The 22,035-nt window shown below is 41.2% G+C and overlaps 1 protein-coding gene across 1 annotated transcript in view; it reads left to right on the top strand.

Annotated features, from left to right (window-relative positions):
* LOC107500141 (SV2 related protein) overlaps nt 1-22,035 on the top strand; it is a 65,045-nt gene that overhangs the window by 41,763 nt on the left and 1,247 nt on the right. The window contains exons 9-15 of the mRNA XM_036221186.1: nt 1,211-1,339; nt 3,229-3,302; nt 5,820-5,896; nt 9,322-9,429; nt 11,918-12,029; nt 12,969-13,050; nt 20,903-20,992. Coding sequence (XP_036077079.1) covers nt 1,211-1,339; nt 3,229-3,302; nt 5,820-5,896; nt 9,322-9,429; nt 11,918-12,029; nt 12,969-13,050; nt 20,903-20,992 — 672 coding nt within the window. The remainder of the gene's footprint in view (nt 1-1,210; nt 1,340-3,228; nt 3,303-5,819; nt 5,897-9,321; nt 9,430-11,917; nt 12,030-12,968; nt 13,051-20,902; nt 20,993-22,035) is intronic.

Below are 22,035 nucleotides of genomic sequence, written 5' to 3'. Positions count from 1 at the left end.
TTAGATGGGAAAGTCTCATTTGTAGTAAATAATGTAATAATGACAATAGGTATCATCTGAGTAGCAAGCTCTACGCTAGTTCTTTACATGCATTATCATATTTATCCCTCCCAATAACCATAGGAGGTAGGACTATCTTGGTTAGGATGACACCAGCTGCTGTAACAAATAAAGCCCATACATTCAGTATCTTAACACAATAGGAGTTTATTTTTCACTCACATAACAATCCAGAATGGGTGCTTCTGTGTGGCAATATGATTCCCACACCAGGTTCCTTCCAGCTTGTAGCTCTGCCATTGTTTAGGGCTTTGGGGTCATCTACTTGCATACTCACTCCTTAAAACCTTGGGCAGGAATATTCTGCTCATATGTTGTTGGTGGAAGCATGTCACATGACCTCACCTACATGCAAGAGGGACTGAGAAATGTAATTCGTGACTGGCAGCCATATCCAAGGCCAACTTTATACTATGGAAAGGGAAACATAAATTTAAATGGACATTAGTGATCTCTGTTCCATTCTCATTTTACCAAAAAGGAAACTGAGGCTCAGAGAGGTTGATTGACTTGTCAGAAGATACACAGCAAATAAGAAGGTCTAATCTGACCCAGATCTTCTTACTCCAATTCTTATACTTTCTTGTTTCACAGATTGCTATTTGCTTCTTTTGATAAAAATATATTTGTCTAGTTACTTGGGGTTGGGACTCTATTAGACCTAAAGGTCTGATTTTTTTTTTTTTTCCTGTATCTTAGAGTAAGTTTGCAAGATAATGCTGAACATAAGTGAGGTATAGTTTTCTGAGAGGCGGGGATGATAAAGATGATGGTGAGAGTGGCAGTCTTTCTTTTTTGAGTGGCAGTCTTAATGTTATTCAACCTCCACGTGGAACTCTGACAGTGGCACCAAGTAACAGTAGTAGGAATGGCGATAATAATAACTATGTTAACCTATTCTAGCCACTGTGCTAAACACTTCGCCTGGATCGTCCTATTTTATGGATGAGGAAATGGAGGCACAGAGAGCTCAAGTAATAGCTCAAGGTCACACAACCAATATTCTCAGTGGCAGAGTCAGGATTTGAAGCTCATCTTCTGGCTCCAGAGCCCCAACCCTTCAGGTCTCCACACACAGATGAGTGTGTGGCTGGGACTCAGTTTTCTGTTCCACCCTAAACAGCCATTCCTGGGTCTCCTGTTCCCACAGTGGCTGCCTGAGAGTGCAAGGTATGATGTGCTGTCTGGGAACCAGGAAAAAGCTATTGCCACCTTAAAGAGGATAGCGACAGAAAATGGAGCCCCCATGCCACTGGGGAAACTCATCATCTCCAGACAGGTCAGTGCCTGGCCCACTGGCTCTCCGGCTTGGCGTCCCTGTGCATGCACGGGTGCTGGTGTGCTTGGGTGGGGCATGCATGTTTGGGTGTTCGTGAGTGAACACAGAGTGGATGAGGGTGCACTGGGCAGGACTTGCAAGGGGAATTGGGCAACTCCAATCTGTGTATTTTCACCTCCAAGTCCCAAAAGTGTCACTTGGAGAATTTAGTCAGTGATTAGGAAAATGTAATGCCGTGTCCACTAATGGATTCTGTAACTACTTCTGCTTCGGTTTAGCCTTTCATCGCTGATGAAGTCTGATTAGCAAATGTGATTGATGGGCAAAGGCGGGACCAAAAACAAACAAAACAAAACAAAAAACCCACACACATTAGAAAGTGACGCTATAAGATTAGATGCAGGCCGCCAAACCACGCCTGGGTTGACTCCCTTAATGGGTGGTAGTGTATCACTCCCCATGGCAACATGGTCGCGGATTCCACCACAGTGAGAATTTGTAATCAATTTCCCTCTGCGCAGGCGCACCGCGCACTTTGCGGAGAAGGGAGACAGAATAGAGGGCACCTCATCCATGAGAAATACCCTTAAGCAAACAACAGATCCTACAAGGCAGTTATATTTTAAAATAAAATTATATTTTTGATTGTTTCTATACTATGCAAAAAGAACTGAGTGGAATTTTGCCAGACCGAAAGGAGGTGTCTGGCATGGTCTGACAATATGCAGGCCAGGAGTCATATCCAAATTCACTTTGGGAAGCATGATGAGCCAGGAAGGCTCCAAGGAGGTGGCGAATCCTGAGACAAGCAAAAGAGGAGAGAAGGGCTTCCCAGAAGCAGACCAGTTTTCCAAAAAGCAAATTTTCTTGAATTAACATGCCATTGTATCACTTTACTGAAAACGTGTTTTGAGAAGTACTTCTAAAAATATATTTAGTAAACAGGAATATATTCTCCCTGTGTACATATTAATACATTTATTGATTAATACATTCTCTCTATAAATATTCCAAAATATAGTCGATAAATGCAAACCTTATCAAATATATTCAATAAACATATTTAATGAATGCTGTCTTTTCATTGAAGACTATATTACAAAAATATTCATAGACAATACTCATAGATAGACTAAGCAGCATATGACCTGTAATCTCTTTTTTTTCACTTTTAGCATGTTTAAATAAGCATTTCTTAAACTGTTATTTAGAAAAATATGTTCATTAAGTATATCTAAGAAGAATAGAATCAGTCATAGAATATATTTTTAGAAGAACATTGTTATGGGTGGTGAACACAATGCAATATATATATGCCTTACTGTTAAATTGTACATTTGCAACTTACTAGATTTCATTAACCTTTACCATCATAATAAAAATATAATAATAATAATAATAATAATAATAATAAAGAACATTGTAAAGCAAAGGTTTTATAAATTAGCAAATTATATGAAATTGGAAAATGGATCATTTAGTTAATCTTTTGGCGAATTGGCTGTTAATGAATTGATTGTCAGCCCATTAATTTTTTGACATAAAGCTGGCTTTTGAGGGCAAGGCATGAAATGATTCGGTACCCCTTGGACTGGTGTTCTGCTCCCTGCATCCATGGGACCACCCGAGAGGCCTCAGGGGGGCCAAACCCAAGGGATCTGCTTCCCAGGTTCAGGATTCCTTCAGAATCAAACCTCTGGACGTTACTGGGCCTTGGCTGGAGGGGCCAAGTCGGCTGCACTGGGCTAGGGAGATGAGTGCCCTGGATTTGAACCCTGGATTCCAGGCCACCAGAAACCTCCTCCCTCTCAGCCTGTCTCCAGCCACCAGCCAGGGCCCACACATCTGGTAGAGAGGACAGTAAACCAAATGTTTTTGTCTCGAAACAGGAAGACCGAGGCAAAATAAGGGACCTTTTCACGCCCCATTTTAGATGGACAACCCTGTTGCTGTGGTTTATATGGTAAGAGCTGTTTCTCAACATTTTGATTCCCTTTATCTGTGCCCTTTGGAGTTTTGTTTTAAGAGGAAGCACAGAGAACTTTTTGATCTCATGCAGCGTTCGCAAAATTCAGTAGTTTGCATATCACTTTCCTGACTTCTGTCTTATCCAGATAACACCTGTACTATTATTTTCCTAGCCTTTTTGTTTAATTTGACTCACTCTTTACTCAGATAAATGTGTTTTAAAAGGAAACTTTATATGTCTGCTTTAAAAAAAAACAAAAAAAAACCTTAATTTCAGGCCATAAAAGACACTCTTAAAGATAAATACAGTAAAAAGTAGCTAGTCTGATGGTTTGCCAAGGCACCGAGTGGCTGTATGTAAGAGAAAGAGACATACAGAGCGGGGAGGTGCTAAGGACTCACTGACATAAGTAACTCATCACTTAAGATTGTGATACAATCAAAACAATTGAAAGGAAACTTAAAACGGAATTTTTTTTCACAATGAGTTTTCATTTCAATGCTGTATCAGTTCCCCTCTCCGCCCATATCGCCTTAGGTACCACCAGTGGCACAGGGCCCATATTTTGGGAACCACTGATTTGGTCAACATGGGCACTCTTACAATTTTTAGTCCTAATCTTGCTCTACTTTTCTTAAATAACAACCATTGGTGGGGGCCGGAGGGGGCATTTGCAGAGAGAAATTACCTTGAACTCCACACCTAGTCAAATTTCAGCTATTCTTCTGACTCTCTTTCTATGCAACACTAACAGTGAACAAAATTGGCCTGGGTAAGGCTCTGTGTTCTGTTCTAACCAGTTCTCACCTTTCCTATTCACCTTTGAGGAGAGGTGCTAATTAGCAGGGAATGTTGTTAAAATGGTCAATTGCAGCTGGAGAGTAGGGGAAAGCTTTGATAATATACAGAACCTACTTCGTTTACAGAACTCCATAGGGAACTCTGCCCCTACATTCCTGAGAGCTGAATCAACTCACTACACATTTATTAAATACCTGCTGTGTGCACAGTACAAGTAGGGCCTCTGCAGGATTTTTAAAAGAGAATGTGTGTGGGGGAAGAGAGTTGAGGATATCTATCTTTGAGTGCATGTGATTCCGCTGAGCCGACACTACTCAAATACCAAAGCAATTAAGTAGAGACTAAGTTTAGCACACTACAGAAATCACTAAATTTGCCAGTTCATATTGTAACCCAAGGAAATTAATCATCAGTGTCTGATTGTGACTGAGTTCCCACATACTGTACTATACAGGATGAGAACAGTCTTGTCCTACAAACTTGAGTATTCTGGTTCCCGGCGATGCAGGAAACAGAGCAAATTCCCCCGAGTGGAGGAAACTCAAGCCCTGTTCCGAGAGAGAGAGAGTTCTTGGCTGAGCGCAAAGAAGAATTCAAACACCCACGAGTCAAAAGGAAAGTTTATCAGAGAAATGGTAATGCCCATAGAGCGTGAGAGAGAGCCTAAGAGAGACTCAGAGGGACACAGAGAAACAGAGACAGTGACAGAGAGTAAAGAAAGACGCTGAGAAAGGACTGAGAAAAGGACACCGAGAGGGACCCTGGATGTTCAGGAAATTCAGTTTATGTATTATTCTTAGTTTCTATGAATTACAGATTAAAGACTGCTTACCCATTTTCCTTTGATGGTATGGACATACAGTGTGAAAGGATAAGAGCATGTAGAAAGAAAAGGTAAGAATACGTAGCATGAAAAGCCTGCTGGCAATTCCATAGGTTCCTCATAGTTTTAGCCATAGGAGATGAAGGATTTTATTTTGTGTAGGGTGGGCTTAAAGACTCTGTTTTCCTGTTTAGCAATCTCAGCAGAAATCTTTCTTTGTTCTGCAGGTTTCCTATAGTCTGGCTGTAGGGATGATCAGTATATTGCAGTCTCTGAGTATAGCTCGATTTAACATTTTAGTTCTCTTGCCTCCTCCCTACATTAATGGGATAGTCGGGAATTTAATTAAATGTATTATTCTGGTCTGAAATTCTAGAGAACTCTACAGACTCTACACTTATACTGAGCACATAGCAGGTGTTTAATAAATGCTTGGCGCATTGATTTATCTCTCAGGGATGTGGCAGCAGAGCTGGAGCCCAGTTCTGTATATTATGAAGGCTTTTCCCTCCTCTTCCCTACCCAAGTTTGCCAACTCAACCCAGAAGCTCTGACGGATGTCAACACTGTTTTCTTCCAAATTTTGGTCACCAATCCCCTCCCCCACTGCCAGTTGAGTGAACAGCCTTGGGGTGGCATGACCGTGATATAATACAGTTCTTGATTTTTCAAAGGACACAGGATCACTTCCCTTTATCATATCACTCTGCTTTGTACCTGCCATCTTCCTGCTCAAGGGCCCCAGGAAAGTCCCCAAGGCCCAGCTCGGCCAGTGGCATAAAGAGGAGTTACTGCTGATTAGGTGCAAGTCCTTCTCAAGGGTATAGGGAAAGGGGACTTGCATTTCCCTGATCATTGCTTTACCTTTCTTGCCTTCTTCCTGGCAGGTTTTCCAATGCATTTTCTTACTATGGATTAGTTCTGCTCACCACAGAGCTCTTCCAGGCAGGAGATGTCTGCAGCAGTGAGTATGGAAGCCCCTTTTATCCGTTAACCACCCACACTTTCAACACACACAGTAACACACACACTCCCACCCCAGGTTCTGCCCTTACGGGGCCTAGATTTGCACAAATCCCAGTGACTTTTACCCCAGTAGTGTTGGCCCAACAAACTCAAGAGAGAAAGTTTCTGCAAAATCTGAGCATAGAAGATCTGGGCTGTGGTTTCCAAGACTCTCTGTAGAAACCTGGACAATCTTGTCATAATAGACAGGACATGACAGTGGAAGCACTGTCATGAAGCACAGCACTGACTTTGAGGGCTATGACCTGTAAAGTTCGGCCGCTCAACAGACAGAGTCTGACTCAGGAATAACAGGCGTCCTTTATCGAAAGGCAAGCGGTCCCGGGCGAGGTTCTCAGGTCAAGCACGTTGGCCAGAGTAGTCGCCCTCGGGCGGGGTCAGGGCAGGGTTTTAAGGGTTGCGTCCAGGAAGGGGAAGATTCAAAAAAGGCAAAAGCATAGCGTGAGGCTCTTTCACTGGTGCAGCAGTTTGGCCCCACAAGTGTAGTCCTGGCACCCGCGGATTGGTCCATGGGCTTCAGGTGGCTAGCAGGTGGGAGCTAGGGGCAGGGACCTGATGTCCTTGGGGCCTTTTCCGAGAGCACTGGCCTTACATGACTCTGTGCAGCAATTCTCATGTGCACATTAAATTTGAGAAGCAGGTTGGATCTCAACCTGGCCACACAGCAGTATCACGTGGGGAGCTTTTAAACAATACCAGTGCCAGTTAAACAATGCTCAGACCACTTTAATAAGCATCTCTAGGGGGGTGGGGCCCAGGCATAAATGCGTTTTAAAAGCTCCCCAGATGATTCTATTGTGCAGCTGGAGGTGGGAACCCCTGAACAAAAGGGACGAATGAAAAGCAAAGTCTATATGCAGATGTCTGGGCTTTCAAACCATTCAGTCTTTAAGAAAACACTGGATTCCTGGCCTTGAACTCAGAATGGAGGATAAAGGGATCAAGTCGTTTCTTGTCCGCAGGATTTATCCAATTATCTTTTTCATATTAAGCCTCTTTAATCTTAGTTAATAGTTTTGTTTGTTGGTATAGGATTGAATGAGATGGTGGAGTCACATCTCACTGGGGCCTGTGAGAGTCTAAATTAACTGCTCTGAGGAAGCGGCTCAATTGTAGACTTGGGGTTTGTTATTGATTGAGCATGAATCACATGTCCTTAACAGTGGACCTGCTTTAGCAAAATAGAGGATCTAGTGGAATGTTATAAAGCAGAGGTTGAGGACTCTTTTCTATAAAGGGCCAGATAGTAAACATTTTAGGCCTGGTGGGCCATACAGCTCTGCCATTATAGCAGAGAAGCAGCTACGGGCAATGCGTAAATGAATAAGCATTGCCTGACTTCCAATAAAAACCTATTTTTGAATAAAAATTTGAATTTCATATCATTTTTATGTCATGAAATGTTATTTTACTTTGATTTTTAAAAATCATCTTAAACTGGGTTCAGGTAGAAACAGGCAGGAGATCAGATTCGGCCTATAGGTGATAGTTTGCCAATCTCATTTAAAAGGTCTCTTTTATACCTGAATGGAAAAATGATACTGTGGAAGAAGCCCACAGCCAGAAATCAGAGAGCCTGAGTTCTAGCACCAAGTGGCCATGTGACCTTGGGCAAGTCATTCATTAAGTATTTTCTTAGTACCCACCAGGTACTAGTTCACATATTAGGATTTATCTATGAATACAACAGACAAATATCCCTGCTCTGTGAGCTTACATTTTGGTGGGGAAAGAGAAAAAGAGAGAATAACATAATAAGTAAGGAAATTACATAGTATGTTGGAAGGTGATAAGAACATTAAAGAAAAAACTTTAAAGAAAAGGTAAAATCACACCTCTCACACAAACATAAAATGTCAAATATTTTATTGAACTCATCAATTAATGATTGAACCAGTAGTTAAGAACTGTGAAGAGTCTGAGATTTTATCTATTTGCAAGCTAACTAGTTAGCCTTTTACAGTTTGTACAGATGCTAGCAGAAGACACGGGCACTCCTGGGTCAGAGACAAAGGACTTAATTACTCACAGTAATAGCGGTATCAAGAGTGTCAGCATTTTCTTACACCCGTTCCTTGAGCCCCACTTCCCACAGGACAACATGAAGAAGGGCAGGTGATACCTGCAAAAGCAATGGGTTGTGTTGCAAGAGAGGATCTTCAAGCTCAGGGCACCTAGGTCTCTTAGAGTGTGTGGTAAGCCTGTCTGCTTTTTGCTCTGCAGGGAGACACTATATCCTCGAAGGCTATAACCCAAACTGCCCTTCGCTCCAAAGGGAGATACTGTATCTTTCAAGACTATCGGCTAAACAAAAGTCCTTGAAAAGATAGTCCAGAGCAAAGGCACTCGCTTATATAACATGCAGAAACATGAGTGGCCCATGGAGAATTGTCTAAGTAACACCAGTAAAGGTTATAGCTAGTTCAAAGGAGAATTCAAAACACACATATACAGGCAATCAGAAATGCCGAAATGAATTTACAGTTAGAGGCAAAACTTGTCAGTATGCATAAGGAACTAATAATTGAATCACCACCATACACAGTTTGCATTTTGATGGGCAAGAATAATTTGCATTTGATCAATATTCTATAATGTGCAGTTATAGCTCAAAGATAATGAAAGGTGAGATAACCTATAAGGGTGTATTAGATAGGACATTTTTGTCCATTTCAAAGTCTTTCAAGCTATTTCCTACCAAATGATATGGGGGGGGAAGGTAATAGAGCGGCATCAGGGCAGTTGGGGTAGGGCAGAGCAAGGGGCAGCGGGTAGGTTGAAGTTTTAAATGGGGTGGTCAGGGTGGCCTCAACGAGGTGGGATTTAAGGGAAGATTTAAAGCAGGCGAGGAAATTAGTCATGGGGATATAGAAAGTACAATTTAGGAAGAAGGAGCAACCAGCGCAAAGGTCCTGAGGCAGGAGCCTGCCTTGCTGAAAGAACAGGAAAGAGAGCAGTGTGTCTATAGTAGAGTGAGGAGAGCAAGGGAGAAAGAAGATAGGATCGAGGAAGTAAGGGGGCCAGATGATATAGATGGGGATTATTGGGGCCACTGTAGAGTCTGTCCGCCACCAAGGCACCAAGTATGTGCCATTCATATGCACAGCCTGCTTTCATTCTCTCAACCACCTTGCCCAGTGATTTTATTAGCCCCAGTTTTTTGAGGAAACTCAGGCTCGGAGAGATGAAGCTGTAGCACTGTTGTTTGGGATTCAAACCTACGTCTATCTGACTCCTGAACTTGGGCTCTTTCCATGGCACCCCAGCCAAATCGTACCCAGCGAAGGAGGTATGTGGGAGCAGGAAGGTGCGATTTGGGGCTCTGTGCATGGCTCTTCCTCTATGTCTGTCTCCCATTCCCAGTTTCCAGCCGAAAGAAGGCGGTAGAGGCAAAATGCAGCCTGGCCTGCGAGTACCTGAGTGAGGAGGATTACATGGACCTGCTATGGACCACCCTCTCTGAATTCCCAGGTGAGGGGACCTGTGGGAAGTGAGACTGGGATAAGGAAGCCTGAGAATGTGGCAGCTGTTCAGTGCCACATTCCTGGTGCCACCTGGAAGCAAATCCTATTTCCAAGAGAGCCGGGAATTGTTTGTTCAGCCCGTGGCTACAAATTGTCGAGAACTGTGAAGGCTGAGGTTCTATTCTACTTTTAGGCTGATACATTAAGCTGCCCGGTTTCATGCATTCTGGCAGAAGACATGAGACTCCTGGGTCAGAGCCAAAAGACTATTACGGCACAGCAGATAGCATGAGTAGCATGTTAGTGTCAGCTACCCTCACCTCAGGTCCCACAGGGACAATGAAGAAGGGTCCAGGTGGATGCTATGCAAGCAATGCAGCTGAGGAATCTCAAGCTCTGGGAACCCAAATCTTTTGTAATAGGCTGTCAGAAACCTGCCAAGCCTTTGTCCCAGAGAGAGACATCATCTTTATTATATCGGACAGGAAACAGACATGACCTATGCTCTAGATGGAGACTGTATCCCTATCTTCCAAAGCTGTTACTGTATCCCTATCTTCCAAAGCTGTTTCTGTACAAACAACCTTAAATTGAAAACTTGGAACAAAATGGCAGCTGGTCCCTCTGCTCACAAGATGTGGAGAAATACAAGATACCCATGGAGAATTGTCCCTCCAACAGCAGTCACATTAGAAAAGATCTGTGGGGTGTCACAAATCCAAAGCTGCACATAAAATGTGATTTATCTTTTTCCTTTAGAAGAAATAGTGATTATTGTAGCAATAATAATATCTATCTAATAATAAATAAGCAAGCTTTTTGGTGAATTTAAAGGTAGTATTTGAGTGCTTAGTGTATACAAGGCACTGTACTAAATGTTTTACATATATATTTTAATTTAATCTTGTGACTTTCTATAATTATTCCCATTTTACATCTGGAGAAACTGAAACTTGGAGGGGTGTAGCAGAAACTTCCTGTAACTTGCTGCTGCCAGTATGTGCATCTCTGTGCCTGAGGGCTGTTCAGGAGGAATGGAAAGCCTTAGTATCTAAAAGCAAGCGAGGTGAACAGAAGTGCCAGGGAGTTAATGCCTGGGAACAGCCTTCAACCAATGACTATGAGAGTTGGTATGTCAATACCCCAGGTTCCTTGCCCATCAAGCAGGAGAATTCTAAGGCGCATGTTCCACAGTGGCTCCCTGAGTCCTCCAGTGGAATTCAACAGCAATTGCCCACAGTGATAACTTGTTTGATAAGCACCTCCATTAATCATTTCCGTTCCCTGTCTTTCTGACTCTTTTATTGGTGTTTCCTTGGATGACCTCCCAAAGAAATACTTTGTCCTTACAGCCAGAGTCTGCTTCTTGGAAAATCCAACTAAGACATTAATTTCAACAGCTGCCGGAGCTCAGACCCATGGTGCCACCTCAGATCCCAGAGTTCTCGCTCCCCTACTATACTGCCTTTCCTCTAAAACCCTTTCCCCATATAGCTTAGTAAGTAAGAGTAAAGACTCTGGAGTCGATCTCCTCAGCATTGCCAGTTGTCATTTCCATGATTTCAGACACTCATCATTTCCATGATTTAAGCTCTCTAAAACTCAGATTCTTCTTCTTTATTTATTATGTTTATTGTTTTTGTTTTCATTCACCGACACATCCTAAGTTCCTAGAACAGTTCCTGACGCACAGCAGGCACTTAATGTATTAATTGAATAAATGTGGGAAATGAGGCTATTAATAGCATTTCTTTTAGAGGGTTATTTTGACGATTAAACAAGATAATCGATGTAAAAGTACTTTGCACAGATTTAATAATTATTAATAACAACGATAAGTGCTATGCTATACTGCCTCTACAGAGATAAGAAGTGTTATTTTTATTTAATCACATTTTACAGATGAAGAAATTGAGGTTCAGAGAAGGCATGGGACTAATCCAGGACCACATGGCAAGTTCGAGGAAAAATGAGGCCTTAGAACCCATGTGTTTCTGACTCCCATCCCGGGTGTCTGCTGCCTGGGTCCTCTGCCCCAGCATATCTCACGAGGCTGCAGTGGAGGGGTTGGTCCAGGGTCTTCAGTCTCCTTAGAAACCTCAGCTGGGCAGGATCTGCTTCATGCTCACTCACTGTGTTGGTGGCAGAATTCAATTCCTCCAGGGTCATTGAACCAAAGGCCTCAATTTTCTCACTGGCTGTTGGCGAGAGGCCACCTTCAGTTTCTAGCCAACAGGCAAGAGCACGAGAAAAGCCAGAGAGAGAGAATACTGCTCTCCCCCACCCCCAAAAAAGACAGAAGTCACAGCCTTTTATAACCTCATCTCAGAAGTGACATGCCATCACTTTTGCTGTATTCTAGTCATTAGAAGTGAGTCACTAGGTCCAGCCCACTCTCGGAGCGAGGGGGTTATATAGGGTGTGAATACCAGGAGGTGGGGTGGTTGGGAGCCACTTCAGAAGATGCCTGCCATGGTGTTTCTGCTCCCTTCCAGGTATCCTTGTGACTCTATGGATCATTGACCGCCTGGGGCGCAAGAAGACCATGGCTTTGTGCTTTGTCGTCTTCTCTTTCTGCAGCCTCCTGCTGTTTATCTGTGTTGGAAGGTGAGTTGTGAAACTAACTCTCTCTGGCCAGCAGGCTTATTTCTTAGGGCATGGTCAATGCCTCTTTAGGCCTACAGGCTATGGATCGCACTCTCTGTGGGTCATCTGAGGGATCCAGCCTCTCACTGGAATGAAGGCTCTTGGTTGCCTTAAAACTGACTAAAAGTTCAGGCTCAGAGTTGAGGCTTCTAATGGAGGTGGGGTACAGGTTTTCCTCCAACATCATCACATTTAGACTTTTGACATCATCTCCCAATGAGATCGTACATAGAGGTGTTTAGTTTACGTGTAGGTTAAAAGTATTCATTTGTTCCATAGAAATATCTCCAATAGGTTCTGTTTTATAATCTCCTTTTGGCATTTCTCCATTTTTTTCCCATCTATCAAGAGGCTCAAAATATGGAAGTGGCCTGTGCCTCTCTTGACTTCTAAGAGCCAAACCTGATGAGGAATCTGTGAAAGGTCTGGGGATACAGTTTAGATTCTGGAATGTCGATACTATGGGACATTTATGGAAACAATAGAACAGAGGGTTGGGGATCAGGATTATCGAAAAAGTACTGAAGAGAAGTTTACTTTCTCTAGTTCTGCTGAAACTTTCTCTAGTTCTGCTGGTCCCTGGCTAAACATCTGCCCTCACTAGGTCCTACTTAGACTTTAGATAATTTACATTACTTCTCCCAACCTTGACCCCAACCTGAGTACCACAGATGTTTCCATATCTTAGCCTGGTGCTTTGGAGAATGATAAACTTATATAAAGCATATCTTTAGAGAGGGCACTAGGAAGTGAATGCCTGCATGCCTGCGTGAATGTATCTTGGGTGGGGGATGGGCTTTGCCAGTTTCTGGGGTCTAAATTCTGCCTGGGCAGATAGGACTTTGCTGAAGCAAGCTGACAGATAAAATACCTGTTCATCTGCTTTTTTTCTCTCCTTAGAAATATGCTCACTCTGTTACTCTTTGTTGCAAGAGCGTTTATTTCTGGAGGCTTCCAAGCAGCCTATGTTTACACGCCTGAGGTAGGAAGGGTGTGTGGGAACAGCCGGGTCAGAGATGGAGGGAGACCAGAAACACCCAGCCTGGGCTCCTTTGTATGAAATTTGTCCTTGGGTCTGAGTGACAGCTCTGAAGCTCTTCCTTATTTCAGCTGTCTTTTAATATATATATTTTTCTGCTTGTAAAAGCATATGTTCAATGTAAAAGTTCTAAATGTTACAGAGCTGTATAAACCAAAAATTAAAGGGGCCCCTATTCCCCTATTCTAAACATTTACTAATATATGTTAGTGCCTGCATCAAATCGAATACTTGAGCAGTTGGGAAGAGTTTAATAAAGGGACTAATTATAATAGTGTGAGTCGGGGCTTAGGGAAACTGAAAAATGGTAGAGCAGTGCCCCAGAGTTTGCAATGGGGTGGAGGTGACTGGGGACACTGTTACCATCCAAGCCCAGTAGGGTGAGAAGGGATGTCGCACAGTCACAGGAGAGAGGTGGGTAGAGGGAAACTGTGACCTTTAGTTGAGGGACACAGGTGGCCTAAGGCAACCTGGAAGGGAAGGAGAAGGAAAATAAATACCCCGGCCTCTCTCTCCCACCTTCTGCTCATCTCCCAGTGGGGCTTTCCATTGGCTGAACCCCTAGCAGAAGCCAGAGGGCAAAGGAGCTCTTGAAGGTCCACATAGGCCAGCCCCCAGGGCAGAGAATAAGGTGGGGAAGGGTAGAGAAGTTCTGGAGAGGAAGATGAAAGACAATGAACACAGAATCTACTTTGTTCTTTTTAATAGCTCCTATACTATACTATAGAACGTATGTACAGCATATGTTATAAACTCTACAATACTATATAGTGTATATACTATGTATTATATATTCTGCTATATATATTCTATATATTATATACTGTATTACCTACTATATATTCTATTATTCATTGTGGTATATTATAGAGTGTTTATATACTACATATAATATACTGTACTTCACTATACTATATAGTATATATACTATACTTATATAGATACTGTATATATACTATACTATATATAATTGTACATGTTTATTAATTGATATATTAACATATATTACTATATATAAATGCATTATATTATATTTATTTTTATATAATAGAATATGTAGTTCTAGTATATGTAGGTAATACATGCACACTAAATATAATGTCTATTAATCTCTACTGAATTGTAAACTGTGGAATATCCATTGTGGAATTCAGTTATAGCTGTTAAAAAGAATGAGATAGCTGTCTGTACACTGATGTAGATAGGATTTTAAGGCATACTGCTGAATGGAAAAAGCAAATTTCATACTAATATGTATAGTGGGATACCATCTGTATGTTTAAAACAATGCTGTATATTTTCCATACCCATATTTTTTAACACCTCTGGGAGGATAGGTTTCAATCTTCATAATAGTGGGGTCCTATGGGGAGAATTTTTCTGAGACAGGGAGTTGATTAATAGGGAATTTAGGTTTTTCACAAGAATATATTTATATGTTGCTTGTGTAATTCGGTGAATTAAAATGTCATATGTAAATGTATACCATACACACTCAAGTATTTGTTGAATGAATAAATGAATGAATATGTATATATGATCACAGAAAAACTAGAAGAATATACATGATAATGTGACAGTGGTTATCTCTGAGTGCTGGGATCAAGTATGAACTTTGTTTTTCCTCTTTAGGGTTTTCATTCTTTTTTTAAAAAAAAATTTTTAAATTAAGTTTATTGGGGTAACATTGGTTAATACAATTATATAATTTTCAGGTATACATTATAATTTGACATCTGTATATTCTATTGTGTTTACCACCCACATTCCAGTTTCCTTTAGCTACCATATATTTGATCCCCTTTACCCACTTTGCCTTCCCCCTATCTCCCTATCTTTGACCTGCTTTATCCCATCTACCACCTCCCTCCTCCCCCATCCTACTAGTAACCACTAGTCTATAGTCCTCTGGTAACCACTAGTCTATAGCCCATGTTCATGAGTCTCTGTCTGTTTGTCCTGCTCATTTGTTGCTTTTAGGTTTATATCCCACATATAAGTGATATCGTGTGATTTTCAACTTTTTCTGTCTGGCTTATTTCACTTAGCCTGATTATCTTGAGGTCCATCCATGTTGTCAAAATGGAAGTATTTCATCTCTTCTTATGGCTGAGTAATATTCCATTTTATATATGTACCACAGCTTCTTTAGCCAATCATCTATTATAGGACACTTAGATTGCTTCCATGTCATGGCCACTGGGAATAATGCTGCTATGAGCATTAGTGTGCAAGTATCTTTTTGGATATGGGTTTTCAAGTCTTTGGGGTAAATACCCAGTAGAGGGATTGCTGGATCATGTGGTAAATCAATTCTTAGTTTTTTGAGGAACCTCAATACTGTTTTCCATAGTAGCTGTACCAATTTGCGATCCCACAAACAGTATATGAAGTTTCCTTTTTCTCCACATCCTCTCCAACATTTGTTATTACTTATTCTGTTGATTATAGCTATTCTAACAGGTGTGAAATGGTATCTCATTGTGGTTTTGATTTGCATTTCCGTAATAGCTAGCGAGTTGAGCATCTTTTCATATATTCGTTAGCCATTTGTATGTCCTCTAGGGAGAAGTGTCTGCTCAGGTCCTCTGCCCATTTTTTTGATTGGATCATTTGTTTTTGTTATTATTGAGTTGTATGAGTTTTTTGTACATTTTGGATATTAGGCCCTTATCGGAGGCGTTGCTTGCAAATATATTTCCCCATTCAGATGGTTCTCTCTTTACCTTGTTGATGATTTCTTTTGCTGAGCAGAAGCTTTTTAATTTGATGTAGTCCCATTCATTTATTTTAGATTTTACTTCCCTTACCTTTGAGGTCAAATTCATAAAATCCTCTTTAAGTCCAAGGTCCTTGAGTTTAGTTCTTATGTTTTCTTCTACGCATTTTATTGTTTCAGGTCTTATATTCAGGTCCTTAATTTATTTTGGGTTAATTTTGGTGTGCGGCGATAGACAACAGTCTAGTTTCATTTGCAGGTGGCTTTCCAGTTTTCCCAGCACCATTTATTGAAGAAGCTTTCCTTTTTAATATGTTGCTGTATTCAGTTTGCTAGTATCTTATTTAGGATTTTTGCATCTGTGTTCATGAGAGATATTGGTTTGTAGTTTTCTTTTTTGGTGTTGTCTTTACCAGGTTTTGGCCTCATAGAATGAGTTGGGAAGTATTGTCTCCTCTTCGATTTTTTGGAAAAGTTTTGAGGAGAATAGGTATTAAATCTTCTTTGAATGTTTGGTAGAATTCACTGGTGAAAACTTCTGGTCCTGGACTTTTACTATTTGGTAGGTTTTTGATGATTGTTTCAATTTCCATACTGCTGATCGGTCTATTTAGATTTTCCATCTTCTTGATTCAGTCTAGGAAGATTATATTTTTCTAAGTACTGGTTCATTTCTTCTAGGTTATTAAATTTGGCGTTATATACTTTTTCACAGTATTCTTATATGATCCTTTGTATTTCTACGATGTCAGTCATAATTTCCCCTCTTTCATCTCTGATTTTATTTGTGTCTTCCTTTTTTTTTTCTTTAGTGAGTCTAGCCAGGGGTTTGTCAATTTTATTCACCTCAAAGAATCAGCTCTTTGTTCTATTGTTTATTTTTTGTTTTGTTGTCAGTTTCATTTATTTCTCTTCTAATTTTGACTTCTGCTGACTTTAGGCCTCATTTGTTCTTCTTTTTCTAGTTTTTTTTAAGATGAAGCATTAAGTTGTTTATTTGGGCTCATTCTTGTTTTTGGAGATAGGCCTGTGATGATACAAACTTTCCTCTTATGACTGCTTTTGCCATGTCCCAAAAGTTCTGATATGTTGTACTATCATTATCATTCGTTTCTATGTATCTCTTGATTTCTCTTTTTATTTCTTCTCTGACTGAGTTATTCCTCAGTAGCATGTTGTTTAATCTTCATGAATTTGTGGTTCTTTCCGCTTTCTTTCTGCAGTTAATTTCTAGTTTTAAAGGATTATGATTAGATAATATGGTTGGTATGATTTCAACCCTCTTATATTTGTTGAGGCTATCTCTGTGTCCCAGTATGTGGTCAATTCTTGAGAATATTCCATGTACACTAGAGAAGAATATATAAGCAGCTGTTTTGAGATAAAAGGCTCTATAAATGTCAATTATGTCCAGTTGGTCTAATGTGTCATTTAAAAATGTTATTTCCTTATTAATTTTCTTTTTGGATGATCTGTCCATATCCAACAGTAGGGTATTTAGGTCCTCTACTATGATAGTGTTTTGATCTGTTTCTTTCTTTAGTTCTGTTAGTAATTGCTTTACATATTTCAGGGCTCCCTGATTGGGAGCATAGATATTAATAAGTGTTATGTCTTCTTGGTGCATGATTCCCTTTATCATTATGAAGTGTTCTTCAGTATCTTTCTTTACTTTTTTTATTTTGAAGTCTATTTCGTCTGACACTAGGACTGCTATTTCCGCTTTTCTCTGAATGCCATTTGCTTGAAATATCATTTTCCACCCTTTCACTTTGAGTCTATATTTATCTTTGGAGCTGAGATGTGCCTCCTGGAGGCATATGGATAAGTTTTGATTTTTGATCCATTCTGCAACTCTGTGTCTTTTTATTGGTGAGTTCAGTGCATTTACATTTAGGGTGATTATTGAAATATGAGGTCTTCTTATAGCCATTTTATCTTTTGCTTCTTTGTCCTTGTGTTTCTGTTTTCTTTATTTTGGTTGGCTTTTGTGGGTTTTCCTTCTGGTCCTTCTTGTTTTATTTTATATACTTCAGTTCTGAATCTTTAGTGGGTGGTTACCATTATGAATATAGTCATCCATTTTCTTCTGCACATGCCTTATCTCCATTTCCCTTTCCAAATGTGAATCTCTGAATCCTCCCTTTTCAGTCATTGTTTTCTCAATTTGTCCCTATGTATGCTGAACATTCATTACTATCTTCTTATAACAATTCCCTTCTTATCATTTCAGCTTATAATGCCCCTTTCTTAGTTAGGGTTGCACTTCTCTGCTTCTATTTGCCTGATATTCACTTTACTCCTTATGTATTTTTTTTTTTTTTTGTCTTTTTGTTTTAGGTGAATTGACCCCTTTCAGTATTTCCTGTAGTGCAGGCCTTGTAGTGGAGAATTCCCTCAATTTTTGTATGTCTGGAAAGGTCTTAATTTCTCCTTCATATCTAAAGAAGAGTTTAGCTGGATACGTTATTTTAAGCTGATAGTTTCTTTCACTTAACAGTTTAAATATTTAATTCCATTCCTTTCTGGCTTGTAAGGTTTGCGCTGAGAAGCTGACGATAATCTAATGGGTTTACCTTTATAAGTTACTATTTTTTTTTCTCTTTGGCTGTCCTGAGAATTCTGTATTTGTCGTTGATTTTTGATAATTTTAATACAATGTGTCTTGGTGAGTGACTTTTTGGGTTGAGATAATTAGGTGTTCTGTTGACTTCTTGAATTCCAAGCTCCAGCTCATTCTTTAGATTTGGGAAATTCTTGTCAACTATTTGTCTGAAAACGCTTTCTAATTCTTGTTCTTTTTCCTCACCTTCGATATTGCCCATTGTTCTTATGTTTCCTCTCCTAATGGTATCAGCTAGTTCTTGTATTTATCTTTCATTATTTTTCATTCTTTGGTTTCTCTTGTCTTCCTTCTGATTTATTTCTAGATTTTTGTTTTCAGTATCACTGATCGTTTACTTCATTTGGTTGACTCTATTTCCCAAGCTTACTATTTCATTTTTCAACTCTTGCAGTGTATGCATGTGTGTGTGTGTGTGTGTGTGTGTGTGTGTATCTAGAAGGTCTATTCCGTTCTTTTGAGGGTTTCAATCTCCTTGCTCTGCTCATCTAGTTGTTTTTTTCAATTCCTGAAATTGTGGATATGACTCATTTCTGAACTCACTGAGTTTTTTCAGAAGTACCATTCTGAATTCTCTGTCATTTAAGTTGCATATTTCCATGTCTATAAGCTTATTTCTGGAGATTTTTATCTTTGTTTCTGAGATGCCTTGTCACCTTGGTTGTTCATGGTGTTTAGTGGACTGTTTCTCCGCTTGGGCATTAGTGAAAATGTATTCTGCTTTTTTCCCAGAAGGAGTATTTGTCATATAAAGGTCTCTCTTTAGTCTGCTGCAAAGAAGGTGCTTTTCTTCTGGTTTCCAGTAGGTGGCGTCTAAACCTCTTGAATTTCTGCTTTATATAAAGCCTTAAAAATGCTTTTTTTTTTCCCCTGAGAGATATTTAATCATGCTCGCTACCCTCAGTTTCAGTCCCTGTCAGTGTTAGCAACAGTCTCGGCAGCGTTTGCTCAGATTCCCCTGGGGCTCTGCAGTGTTCCATCTTGGAGGGTATGGGGGGAGGGCTCTCTGGGTTGGGGGTTGGGGGCTGTGGCCCAGCCTTGGTTTTGCAACCCGGTCTCTAAAAATCAACTGTTATTTCTCTGCTGGCTGCTTCTCTGCTTTCTGCCCTGATGACTGGGCCCTGCCGCCAGCTGGTCACGGGGAGCTCACAGCTTTCCCAGGCAGGGCTGTTCAGGAAACTCGAAGGACAAACTCCTGCTCCTTCTCCCTCCCCCTCCTCCTGCAGGGAGCTCTGCGGACTTCGAGAGGCAGTATCTTTATTTTTCCCAGTCTACTGCCTGACACCCAGGGTTCTGACTTGTGGTAGGTCTTATGCGCAGATCCCATGCTCAGATGTGCTGGTGTGCAATTTGGGTGTTTTTCATTGAGTTTTAGATGTTCAACTTATTGTTGTTTCAAGGAGAGAGATCTGGGAAGGTCTCTCACTTCGCCATGTTTCCAAAGATCAACCAGGGTTTTCATTCATTTTAAGCCTTCTCCATTGAACATTATGTTTGTTAGAGGCGTGCTAGCTGCTGTAACATATAACCCCCAGAACAGAACATACTGACACAGCAGAAGTTTCTCACCTGTGAAACAGTTCAATATGGTGTTCTAGGAGGTCGGCGGACAGCTTTTCTCCCCACAGCAATTCAGGGACCCAGGTTCCTGGCATCTTGTGCCTCCCTCATCCAGTAATTGTTAACCAAGGGTGATTTTGCCTTCTGGGGGACATTTGGCAATATCTCGAGATACTTTCGCTTGTCACGACTGGGATGGTAGGTGCAGAAGTGTGACCATATCTAGTAGGTAGAGGCCAGGGATGCTGCTAAACATTCTATACTGCCCAGGACAGCCTCACCACCACCACCCTCACCCCGCACCCCGCGCCTACTCATCCATAGTGCCAAAGTTGAAAAACCCTACCCTAGGACCTCGGAGTCCTCCTTCCAGCCAGCAGTCAGGGGAGGGGAGTTGAGAAGTCATGCCCTCTTCTTAATTACTGTGGCCTGGAAGATGCTAGTCCCTTCTCACTTTGCCTGGGGAGAACTGGACACATGGCCGCTCCTAGGTAAGAATTGAGAAACTATGTGAACATTTTAGTCTCTCTCTTTATGAAATGCCTTGAAAGCCTGTGACCAGCACTTCAAGATGAGCTAGTGAAAAGTGACAGGTAGGACAGTGCCTGGATCCCGCGAGAAGTTCCTGGCGGAGTCCATGGTGACCACCAGAGCAAGAGGACCCCTTATTGGGTTCCCACCCACAGCTCACCCTCTTGCCTTCTTTCTCATTTTACTTCCTATCTCCTTTGGGGAGAGAATCTCCACCCATTCTCCTAAATAGTATCACCAACCCCTGAGGAAGTCGCCCTAATTTTAGGCCCACCCATGGGGGCCAATCCCATTATTCCTGAACTGGGGAGCAGGGAAGGGCTTGCATTTTCTCAAGGCTACACCTGGCTGCTGTGTTTCAGGTCTACCCCACGGCGACTCGAGCGCTCGGCCTGGGCACCTGCAGTGGCATGGCAAGAGTGGGTGCTCTCATCACTCCGTTCATTGCTCAGGTAGGTTGCATGCAGGTAAAGAGGGAGTGGGTGTGACGAAAGCCAGTGCAGGGCAAGAAGTTACTTCATGCCGAACCTTCTGCAGAGCCCTCTGTATGCATTATCTTGTTTTACCCTAACAACTCATCTTATGAGAAAAGAGATATTGCTTGCAGATGAGAAGCTGGAGGCTTAGAAGGGTAGAGGAACTTACCGAGATCACACAGCTGGGAGTAGAGAAACTGGGAATCAAACCCAGCTCTTTCCCATGCAGAAGACCCTGGAGGTGTTCTATGATTTGGCCAAAAACAAGTTGGATGGAAACAAATAGGTCAACATGATCTCATGGGAAACAAATGTTGCTGTCCCTGATTTCTGAATCGGATAAATAGGTGTAATGGTAGAATTTTGCAACTCTTTGTGTGTCTTGAAGTATTTCTACCCATTTTTAGGGATCTTATTTTGAAATATTTTGAAAAAATTTTGCTTTTTCAAATATTTGATTAATTTTTCCTGTTTTTATCACTTTTTAAAATTGAGACAAAAGCCATATAACATAAAAATTAACCATTTTAAAGTGACTAATTCAGTGGCATTTAGCACATTCACAATGTTGTGCAACCAAAATGTGGGTTCTCTCAGTGTGGATGTATCTATTTTGGATATTTCATGTACAGAAAATTGAAACATGTTTTAGCTAAATAGTTCTGTTGTGTGCTCTTGTGTTTGGCCATTGTGCATCACTGCTAACAAATATGATTGAGAGCCTGACATGTGCCTGCATGGTACCAAGTGCTCCTGAGATATCCTCCCACTAAGACGTGGACACTGCCCTTAGGCCCATTTAGCAGATGAGGAAATGAGGTTCAGCTCTGTCGTGTGATTTGCCCGGTGACATGAAGCTAGGGAGTTGGCCGAGGTACTGCTCTGGGAGAGAGTTATAAGGAATACAAACTCTTGGGCCTGGTGGGGTCTGGGTTCAAGTCTCATCCTTAGTATCTACGTGAACTTGGGTATAGTACTTAACCCTCGTTGAGTCTCAGTGTTTCACTCTGTAAAATGGA

The sequence above is a fragment of the Rousettus aegyptiacus genome, unplaced genomic scaffold (assembly GCF_014176215.1).
Source record: "Rousettus aegyptiacus isolate mRouAeg1 unplaced genomic scaffold, mRouAeg1.p scaffold_m13_p_5, whole genome shotgun sequence".
Classification (NCBI taxonomy): Eukaryota; Metazoa; Chordata; class Mammalia; order Chiroptera; family Pteropodidae; genus Rousettus; species Rousettus aegyptiacus.
The sequence above is the reverse complement of the archived record's forward strand: the minus strand, read 5'-3'. Positions and strand labels throughout refer to the sequence as shown.